We start from the raw sequence: 11,654 nt of genomic DNA, 5'->3' as shown, positions 1-11,654 counted from the left end.
AAACATGAGAATAGGTCTTATACTTAGCACCCAAATTAACTTAACAATTAAGTTATATATTAAAAATCGGAGGAGGAGTAGCATTATAATATAATACTAATATTTTGAACAAAGAGTGGCATTTAACTTTTTTTTTTTTTTTATAGAGGGAAAAAAGAAAGCCACAGACTAAAGATCGCCATCAGCGGCAAGAATCTCCATCAAAGTTTCAGCGTGGTATCACTGCAGACCCGTGGCACCACTCAGAGCTGTCTTTGCCAGGCAGTCTGCCCGCCCATTATTGGACCGATCAAGCACCTGGAATATGGTTAGCCACTCCCTGCTGAGCATGTCCTTTATTTGTAAGAGCAAAATGAGTGGTAGCAAAATGAGAAACAAAATTAGCTAGCAACAACTTCAGCAAATTATTGAAGGTGTCCCAACATGCACTGCATAGTACCATTTCCACTGAGGCTTCAATGGTACACTTCTCCATTGGCCACTTCGGCTTATCCTTCTCATAAGCTAATTGAAACCGAAGCAAAAAAGATTAACTTCAATTATTTCTTATGCTTTTTTTTTGTTAAAGCATAGGTATCCTCCTATTGGAAGCAATCCTATTCGAAGTACTGTTGGGTACTAAATATAGGCATGAAAAAACTGATGTATCCATTGGCTACCATTGGAACTCAATAACAATGATTCTTGGACACAACGGCCCAACCCAGTATCTTCTTTGAAGAAAACACGTTCCAGATGATAATATTATGCTCTTGAACATAACTCGCACATTTTCTTTTTAAATATTTTAACTCTCAATCGCCCTCCTCTTTTATGCACAACAAAGCTTAGTTGTGACCAGGAATTATCAGATTATCCTTCCAAAAATAAATCAATTTCATTAAAGCAAATCGTCACTATACATTCATCAAAACAGACCACAATTAGGGGACAAGAAGATACACGAATTCACAGTATTATTTGTTATTCCCCCTTAAAAAAAAATCTATACCTTCCACAACAATGCAGAACCGAGAGCAGCTAGGGAATTGACATGGGAACAGACTATCATATTCCTGGGACCTACTACAACAGTAAAATGCCAAAAACCAATCTTCCACAAAACAGAGAGGTAGAAAATATAGATGCCCAACAAGAAAAGACAATGAAACCAAGAAAGCATCAAGAAGACCGGGCCAGCCTCTTGACAATCACAGCCATATACTTGCCCTGATGCTCTGCAAGTGCCAGCTCTGTCTCACTTGGCTCTCTCGTGCCGTCACCAGCGAACACTCCTGCCCCATATGGAGAACCCCCTCTTATGGAATCCATCTTGAACATACCAGGTCCAAACGTGTATCCAATAGGAACAAACAGCATCCCGTGGTGTGCCAGCTGAGTGATTGCTGTCCAACTGCAACAGGAAAAAAAAAGCACAGCAATCAGTAATATCCTTCGACAATCAAAATCTAATAATCTGCTCTGGTTTTTCCATCTTGAAATGCTACAAAATCTTCATTTAAAACATGTGAAAGAAAGTTTACAGTAATATTCAGACTTGAGGATGCAAAGCACATCCCTCCTTCCACTCCAAGTGAAAGTCAGCCATATATACTCTACTGATGTGATTGTTCCGTGACAAGATTTTCACACTAACTCAAACTGAATCCAAACTACATCTGACATTATTCGCAAATCATGGCCGTAAATTCTGTTAATTTTGTCATTTAGATGTAAGATATAACCCATAAATAAGAAGTGGCTTCCAGTCTCTCCATTTCACTTCAACTTCAGTTACGTCTCAATCACTCATTAGATTTCTGTCTCGTCCTCAAGACCAAAGAGCCATCGGGGAGGTAATAAGCCAAGCATCTAGGATTCTCAAACATCTTAGTTATCCAAACTGGGTACTGCCTTTAATGTACGATTAAAGGTTTACACACCAAGCTACAAATATCTTGACTACTGCCTAGTAAATCCCAAAGAATGTGGAAATCAGACAAGGCTTTACCAAGTTTCATATTAACCATTTTTTATTTGCTTTGACAACTTGCAATTCTTATCCTAGCTACCCATGTATAAAATAACTCATAGATACCCTTGCCGTTCAAGATACCCAAGCAATGACAAAATGAAATGTCAGTGTCTTCATTGCTGGGTGTATGTTTATGCCGTCCAGAGCGAAAAAACAGAGATGCATAGAGTATGAATATAAGCTATGTTCCATCCATATTAAAGAAAGAACAAGCACTACACTGAATGAAATCTATTAATTATGAAGGGTATAAAGGATTGAAGATTTACTTAACAGCTTAAGTACATAGAAGAGCAAAGCCTGCTTGAACATTATGTGCAGTCTTGCAAAAGATGTTTATTTCCATCTTAAATGGATTATCTGATAAAGAAAAGCGTGTATGCATGGTCAAGAGTCATAAAAGAAACTATCCAATTCCATAACGGCTTTGAACTCTCGTCATGATCACTAACAGTCCAGACAATGTTACTATCTCTGACCATGTTCCTCCTGTATGTATTACCAATGCAATCTTTCACCCCATGCAAAGTTACCTATTCAAGCCAATTTGGATTTCCACATCAGATCCGTCACAATAAAATGAAGCATCTATGCAACAAGGCAGTAGTTCAAAGTCGTAACTTCAATGTTTTTACACCTTTGACACAAAGCTTGCAATCAAGAGCAATTGAAATTTCTCAAGTCTTGCGTACGATATTTTATTGTGTAGTTTCTTTTTTCCTCTTTGGCCAACAAGTTCCCCCCCCCCCCCCAACAAAAAAAACCCAAAAGAAGGAAAACAATGCTTCCGCATGAAGATTGACTTCACGAAGGAAAGCACACGTAGCCATTAATTTGTACATTATAATTGTGTTTAGTTAGATCGAATTAATAATACTCTTCCAGTCCTAAATATATGACCCATTTTGCAGTGCAACTTGCACTGCAAAATGGGTCATATATTTAGGACCGGAGTAATTAATAAGCCAAAATCAAAGATGTTCAATGCAGACTTCCATCATTGTAGTTGTAAGTTATAAACACAAGCATTCATTTCCAGCTGTCCTGTACCAATGTATCAACTATGGCCATTTCGAAACGATTTCACAGTGAAGCTGCACACATATAAAGCGAAAGTGGTAACAAAAGGAAGATACTTACGCGGTAGTTTCTTGGCCACCTGCTTGAGTCCCAGTGCTGACAAAGAATCCAGCAGGCTTCCCTGCGAGCTCTTGCGACTTCCATAACTGCCCCGTTGAATCAAAGAATGCCTTCATTTGTGCCGCCATGGTCCCGTATCTGGTCGGAAACCCAAATAAAAGCCCATCAGCCGCCGGTAACTCGGCAGCCGCGATCTCCGGAATGGCTTCGTCCTTCGGCGGCACCTTCATCTGCTGCAATACCTGAATTGGCAATGTCTCCGGTACCCTATACAAAACCCCTTCCACCCCATCCACTCCATCGACGCCCTTCTTCATCCTCTTAGCCAGTCCTTCAACATGCCCATACATTGAATAGAACACAATGAAAATCTTCAATTTCACCACTGGATGCGAGGGCGACGCTGTTTCTTGGATTGATGCAGCGGTAGTATCTCCATCGGCATCATGGACGTTTTCTTCAACTACGATCGGCGCGTTTCCCAACCCTTCGGCGCGTTCACGTGGAGGATCGTCGACGACTGACACTGCCTTCTTCTTGCTGGGAACGCAGCCTCCTCCTTTCCCCATCAAGAACAAGAATATAACACTGGCAGCAGCAATACTGGAAGAATCTCACCCAAATTCTGAAAAACAATGATAGTATGAATTTAATCCAAATCGCGGAAATTTGAATTGTTGAAGTGATGGTCTTTTTGGGCCTAAAAAAGATTCGCTTTTTGTTTTTTAAAGGGCGCGACAGATCAGATCGGACGGAAAGAGTTCAAGCTTTCAACTAGGACTGGATTGCAGAATTCTCACTTTTGATTACAATTTCAATCTGGCATTGTCACTCACGCTAAAATTCAATTAGAGTCAATTATTATTGGCTACAAAATTTAAAGTCAATTCTTACCATATAATCAACAATAGTAGTGATAACATAGAGCCAAAACAATAATCATGACAAGACACGTGCCAACTTAATTATACGACAATGCTGCATTTATACGATAATTGCCTATTTCGTCGTATTATATACGTATGACATGGACAGACCGCGTTACTTGTGGCTCATTTTTCCTTTTCCGGACGGTTAATAACAAGAATCGAACTAATTAATCCGCGTTTTTCTCTTTGGGCGCTGAAGAATAATTAAAATCTCAGGCGCGTGATACTTTAGGACGAAAAAGACCAATAACTTCAAGAAGAAAAGAATGATTTATTTTGCATCCCAACTTTAGTTGTTAGCAGCAAATTCTAGAAGCAATTGGGTTGTGTCCCTAACAAGTTTTTGTGAACTGTTATTGACAAGCCTTTCCTCCGACTATTTAGACTAACTACAGCAGATTTTCAGTGCACAGAAAGTTTGAAGAAAGACGCCTTTTCGAAGATTGATTGATATAGGGATACTATTACATGGAAGCTGTAGGCACTACGCACAGTTTCTAGTTTTGGAAGCCAAAAATTGATAAAAATGATGTTACGTTTACTCCAAGTACTTTATCGCAGGTGAATTATAACAGATCCTAAATTCCTGTCACTGCATTTTATGCCCCAGATCAACTACGTGCTCTCTCAGTAAAGGTTACTCCACTTGGTGAGTAATTTGTTTATAACCCGTTAAGTCATGACTTCAAATCCCGTCGATGTAAATATCTAACTAGTGGACAATTATTAGCTCTTTGAGCTTAAAGGTATCATTTGACTCACCTATAATTTCATTTAGCAAGAAACATTGTGTGCTTTTCTTTTTCTACTAGATAGTGTTTGGATGGAAACTAGATTATGGTTTTAAAAGTCATTTTACGATATACGAAGTAGATATGTGAGACAAATTTTGTTTCAATCTGCATGAAAGTGCTTTTTAAAAAATACTTTTTGGGGTTTTCAAACACCCTAAACATAGTTATCCTACTGGAAGTAATTCTATTCGAGACTTCGTCAAGCATTGACCTGTTTGGCTTACATTTAAAAGCACTTATCAACATGTTTTGTATAAGCAGAGACAAAACTCATCTAACATACTTCTCTCGTATTTCGTAAATTATAATTGAAAATCTACTTATAAATTATTCCAAACAAGCCCAAATGTGAGCACATCTCTTAGCGAGGATTCGAATTTTAATTCACCATCTTGTGAGAAATTGGTCCTTTCTGTTAAACTCAATCTCCATTGGTCAATATCATGTGCTCTTCTCTTTTGATTTTTTTTAGTTATGAATAGATATTTTTTTATTAGAAGTATTATGAGGTACTAAATATATGCATCTTATCTAATAAAAATTTAAATCTTGATCCGTTATTTTATGAGAAATTACCGTGTTTGTTGTTTTCTCTTTTGATGGTTCACCCAAAGTGAAACAGAGTCAAGGGCTTCAGTAATGAAAAGAAGCAGGAATGCTGTGGGTGCGAAAAGATCCGACCACAGGGGATCCACAATGTTGGGCATTAATGGGCTTTTACATTTCAGACGAATTGGGCTCATAGTTGAGTAGTTGATTAGACTGTGTATGCGACTCCATTGTCAGACGCTACAAAATAGAGGAAGCAATGGCCCACATGCTACAAAATATTCGGGCTTGAACTGCATTCCAGAACTTGATCACAAAAACTCAATTACGATAGCTTTGTGTCAACTTCATTTAATAATCAGCAATGTAAATAAGATGACTCGAATATCTTTTCTTTCTGATGCAGGCAGATAAGATGACCCAATCGCTTCCATTAGCGTCCAGGTAGTTTTATTTTCTTAAAAAATTCCATTTATATTCAGTCCGCCATTTAAAATTTACTGGATCAAATCATGTTGAGTTTGGTTTGAACATAGTATTTAAAACTCAACCTCACTGGATTGGTGAGACCAATAAATATAAGTGAATCAGTCTCTTATTCAGTATGATTAAGAGTTCTGGAAGGATTAATTGGTTGGATATCGTTTAATTTTGAGTTAAAAAAAAAAAACAAGCCGTCAAATTTTATGTTTTAGTTGCTCTATTTCGTTAGATTATACATGCAGAATGTTCTAATTATGATCGAGTTCGCCACTATGTATTACAAATCCTTAAACCGACCAGGTGGTCCATTTTCCTGTGCCTTTGGCTGGAAAACATTAATTTTTTCCCTCGCGTAGATATTGAACAGAAGGCCACGGCACCAACGTACGGGCGTCGAACCTCACAGAGGGGGCAGACAAGAAGGAAACTCAAACAAGGACCACACAACACAGAGCTATCGGTAGGTGACACGAAGATTGAATACAAAAGAAGTGGGTAAAGAGTGTTCTGTTTGGTTTTCTTGGGATCGCCCGATGCATGTATGTACGTGTGTGTATATATATATATATATATATATGATCCATCTCAATGATCCTTCTTTTTCTTTGAGAATATCGGTAGATGTTTGATCGACATACACGACACGATCACATCGTCTTTTCCCTCTTTACCTCACAACCTTGCAACACATCAGAAATCAGAACACAAAGCATAATGAAAATAAAATGAAATTAAAAAAACAAAGGGCTGGGAAAAGAAGACAATAAGATGAGTGGCCACCATGTGCTAATGGCAGTGGTAATTTGCAGAGGGAAGGACAGCCAGCTCGGAATCCCTTAAAGGGTGTGACAGACATAGAAACCAAGGGACGAAGCGGCGCCACATACCCACTATTGTCTATTCCCTTCTGCCACGTTTCGTACGCTCCTTCCATTTTTAATTCCATTTCGTTACCTGATTACATATAAATTTATCAAAGCACCAGAATCTTTTATTATCATATATGTTAATGTACTGTCTCGTTAGCTGGGCGCCTGAGATTTCTTACTTTAGAAGTATACGGAATAATATATATAATTAATCCAACTTTATGATTTTGTAAATATGTGTTGCTGTGGGGATCAGACCCAGGCCAGCTTTTAGTGAAAGCGACCCGCTAGGGCTTAAGCTTCCAATGGTAATCGCAGTTTATCACTTCATGGCCTGGATAGGGTTTAACTGGTCACTAGCCTCAGGGAGAGTGACTGAAAAAGGGGCAGGTCTATGATGTACTGTCACAGAAATTCACAATATTTATATTGGATGCCGATGCCAAGGCCAATGATCATGCTTGGTTTCACGGCTTGGTGCATGAATCTAAATTTTTCAAAGGCATAATGAATACCATCATATTGACTTAAGTGAGCTCCACTACCCTTTTACCCCTTTAATTTGCCGCACTTTTTCAGTGGGTACAAAAGGTCCAAAGCAGGATGGGTGAAGTAGTAGGCTCGCTGCTGCCCTTTAAACCTTGGAGTTAGAGCTTGAATCTTGTACGTAATATGTGTGAGCGGCCTAGCTAAGTGGCAAAGTAAACATATGATGGCTAAAATCAAGGCGTAATCCAGGGAGTGATGAAATCTAGGCCTATTGATGGGTTAAAATAATGGACGTACCATACATATAAAGAAAGGCTCTATATATATGGTCTATGCATGCGTGATTGGCATAAGAAGTAGTAGTATCAAATGAAATTGAAGCACAGATTTAGAGGATAAACCGTGAAGGGCATTAGTCTGGAAAGAGGGAAACACGCGAGAGTACTGTTTGTGGCACATACTACGAACAATATTCACATTAACACACACACACACACAACCAAGCAAAATGTCTTCTTCTACTCATATGGTTGTAAATATATTAACAAAATCTTAAGATGAAATGCTAACCTAGCTACTGAGATAACAAGGGCCAGTAAAAGTGGGATTGAACGATAGGAGGGTCCTGCCGGGCCATGAGAGCTCTATATATGTAGATGTTGTGGTTGATCGAAATCTGTGAACGAGTGATGGTATCTTTTCAACAAAAAGGTCTTAACCTTAGTGTTGATAAAATAGTGTTATATAAATATATATATGTTTGAATTTTCTTCTCAGATCACATCACACAGGCTAATGAATCAACCAAAAGACCCACAAAGCGGGACCACTACTCGTTGTTCCTCATCAAATAATATCAGAGCACTCGCGAATGGACCCGAATATGCTTATTAATTAATTAACTAATAAATCAGATCCTTAAAAGCATATATGATTTGATGACACATAGGCTGTGTCAATTTGATGATTAGCCAGGGTGGTGTGACTGATGGGAAATCTTGATTAATTAGTGCTTCAAGATCTGAAACGAAAACTAATCAGAGTTGGTATATGGGAAACAAGGGCTGGATGTGTCGGGATAAACATGACACCCATTTGTTTAAGGGTTTGATTTGTTTAGACAAAGTTGATATTATTAAACTCACAAAAACAACTCAAAAGCATAAACCTAAGGAATCCATTGCGTGCCATGCGCATCTTTTTTGGCATATTATTTAAACATTAAACACTCTATATAATTTATAGATAACTTAACAGCGAATCCCTGTCTGTCTCTCTTTTTCACTAATGACTTGCCCTATATATCTTCATCCTTATCCTCGATTACCTCGTTTGATAATATTACAAACCCAGTTATGTAATCAAGTAAAGGGACAATATTATTGAAGTTGAAGAAGCATATCCACCCCCAAGCTTATCTTCTTTTACCTGATATTAACACTACATCTATTGGACAGTAGGAACCGTAACTGTAACTCCCAAATTTTTACCCACAAACAGAAAGAGGTGGCGTGAGTATATATCCGTTTTTCACTTTGCCTTTGCAAGCTTCCAATAAGTGAGTGGATAATAAAGTACACATAGATCTGACCAGACCAATGCTCCTAGTTAGACTCCTGACAACTGTTGACGATTTCACCTCCTATCTTCCAAGCTTTCTGCAGGGTTCATTGAATCCAACCTCATTTCTATTGTTACCTTCCAGTTACTTGTCTCAACGGGCTGTTCTTTTTCTCTTTTCGACCAAGGAGTCTTTTCCCTTCCCTGTAGGGAAATTTCACCTTATAAACAAAATTTCACCGTATCTTTTCCACGTCATGAGATCCCATATTTGCACGCATTGATCAATGCTTTTCAACAATGGATGGGTTCATATAGAAAATCGCATTAGACTCAAAAAATTTGAGTACTAATCAATGTTTTTTTTATTACATACGTTTCAAAGTTTGTACCCCTTCCAGCTATTTTGCGAATACAGTTATCTATACAAACCAATGCCTAGTGACACTACAAAAAAACAGACTTTAGGCGATGACTTTCAGCGGCGACAAAAAAAGTCGCCGCTGAAAGTTCGCCATAGAAACCAAGACTTTCAGCGGCGACTAAAGTGTCGCCGCCGAAAGTTCGCCATTGAAACCAAGACTTTCAGTGGCGACAAAAGTGTCACCGCCGAAAGTGGACCTTCAGCGGCGACTTTTTAGTCGCCGCCGAAAGTGACTTTCAGCGGCGACTTTTTTTGTCGCCGCTGAAAGTATAATATAATAATATATATTTATTTTACAATATTAATAAACAAATTCAATCTGGCTCAGCGGCAAGAAGGTTGGACACGAAAGGAGGCGGTCACGAGTTCGAACCTGGAAGAAGACACATTTAAGGTGAAAATATTTAGACGATGACGTGGCGAGGAGGAGTGATGTGGCAATGACGTGGAGGTGGCTAGTGATGATGTGGCGGTCGGCGGTGATGACGTGGCCACCGATGGCGATGACGTGGAGGTCGACGGTGATGACGTGGCAGCCGGAGATGATGACGTGGCACCGGCGGTAATGACGTGGCATTGGTAAAGCCAATTCTTCTTAGGCATTACTTTCAGCGGCGACAAGAGTGTCGCCGCCGAAACTTCTAAAAGTCGCCGCTGAAAGTATCTTTTAGCGGCGACCTTTTTAGTCGCCATTGAAAGTTTTCAACCACGGCTGCTACGGCAACGACTTTTCAGCGGCGACTTGTCGCCGCAAAAAACTAAAGTCGCCGCTGAAAGTCAATTTTTTTATAGTGTGATGTATTTGGCTTGAAGTTTTAATTTGAAAAATATTGAAAGAAATAGCCTAGCTTATCGAATCGAAGCTAATATTCTTTTTTGACAACTAATTTTTTGGCACGTCGGTCAAGTTAATTGATCGATTTTATGTTCATTCATGCAAATTAAAGCATCGAATTCAATAGTTACTTTACATAATATTCCATTCTCCTCTTATAACGTGTCAACGTTAGAAACTTGTGACGCTTTTGACTAAAAAGTTTGGTATGTGTTTTTGAAATAGCGGGACAAAATCTACATGTTATTACATTCTTCGATATAGAGGCTGCTTCTTGTTATACTTGGCAAACAAACAAGGAACCCCGAACAGTAAAAAGAAATGGAATATATGAACAGAGATGATTGAAAAGTAAACATGAATCTTATAAATTTTTTTTAGTTCTTTTCGGTTGAAATGTCAGAGCTAAGGCTCGTCAGAAGGAAATATAATTGTATAGAATAATTTTTTCGTTCATCAATATTTTTTTATTAAAAATTAAAATAATTTTTAATTGTCTAAATGAAATTAATATATTGATATTGATATCGATGGTAAAGATAATAAATATATAAATTACAGTTAAAATAATGAAGATATTCTGGGGGATAAGAGGGATGAGTACTCCTATCCATATGGGTCAGGTATAATATATAGAATTATAATTATTATTTATGCATGGAACTAAACATGTTAAGAGCTGTGATTGATTTTAATATGTGCAAAGTTAATTGAAAAAATTACTTTTGTATAAGAACTATAATCCATAGACAGTAGAGTCAAATGTTTTTTGTAATAACGAGGGGAAAGCCTAAAACATTATATTATTTATAATTTAGAAATAATGATGTGGATGACATTTTTCGTGGGAGAGTTTCAATTATCCTCAAAATAGTAATTTAATTTCCAACAAACCCCACAAAATTGTAAAATTTCATTACACCTTTTAGACCAAAATAAAATTAATTTTTAGGGATAAAAAGAAAATAATACTAGTGCTTGATTTTTTTAGGGAAAACTATATTGGAGGTACTTATACTTTTTTTCAATTTTTAATTTGGTACCTATGTGTTTTTTGTTCTTAACTAAATCTTTATTTTTCCTCTATTAACATCATTAATTCTTATGTCGAGACTAAAAATATCAATAGAAACAAAGTTATAAGAGCTATGTTGCTAAAAAGATAAATTAAATGTTTAATTAAAGGAAAAAAAACATATAGGTACCAAATTAAAAAATTAAAAGAAAGTATATGTACCTTCAATATGGTTTTTCCTTTTTTTTAAAAGGATATCAACTGCTGGAGCTCTAGTGGCTGGCTAATTGGCTAAACCTTTGACCTTTAGTAGAGATTTCTTTTTTTCAAATAAGATGGATAAAGAGAGGTTCAAAATTAAACCATGATTTTTTGACATACTAAAAAAATTGTAGCCACCAAGCCATCCAATCTATTTAATCATAGAGTGCAAAAAAAAATATAAAATATAAATACAAGTATTCAAGTATAAATAAAATAAACTACAAAGATTTATAATGAAAATTATACAATTTTTGCAAGAAACGTAAGTGACTTCACCATCTTATTTAAA

The 11,654-nt window shown here is 37.3% G+C and overlaps 1 protein-coding gene across 1 annotated transcript; it reads right to left on the bottom strand.

Annotated features, from left to right (window-relative positions):
* Positions 1–1,145: 1,145 nt before the first annotated feature.
* On the bottom strand, positions 1,146–3,979 carry LOC114738030 (probable NAD(P)H dehydrogenase (quinone) FQR1-like 2). Its single transcript, XM_028926045.1, has 2 exons — positions 3,155–3,979; positions 1,146–1,393 (listed from the first exon to the last, which is right to left on the bottom strand). The coding sequence occupies exons 1-2, from the start codon at positions 3,721–3,723 to the stop codon at positions 1,162–1,164; spliced, it is 801 nt and encodes a 266-aa protein (XP_028781878.1). The 5' UTR covers positions 3,724–3,979; the 3' UTR covers positions 1,146–1,161.
* Between the last annotated feature and the right edge of the window lie 7,675 nt (positions 3,980–11,654).

Source organism: Neltuma alba, unplaced genomic scaffold, assembly GCF_004799145.2.
Source record: "Neltuma alba isolate B1F8T4 unplaced genomic scaffold, ASM479914v2 tig00002806_pilon, whole genome shotgun sequence".
NCBI classification, from domain to species: Eukaryota; Viridiplantae; Streptophyta; class Magnoliopsida; order Fabales; family Fabaceae; genus Neltuma; species Neltuma alba.
The sequence above is the reverse complement of the archived record's forward strand: the minus strand, read 5'-3'. Positions and strand labels throughout refer to the sequence as shown.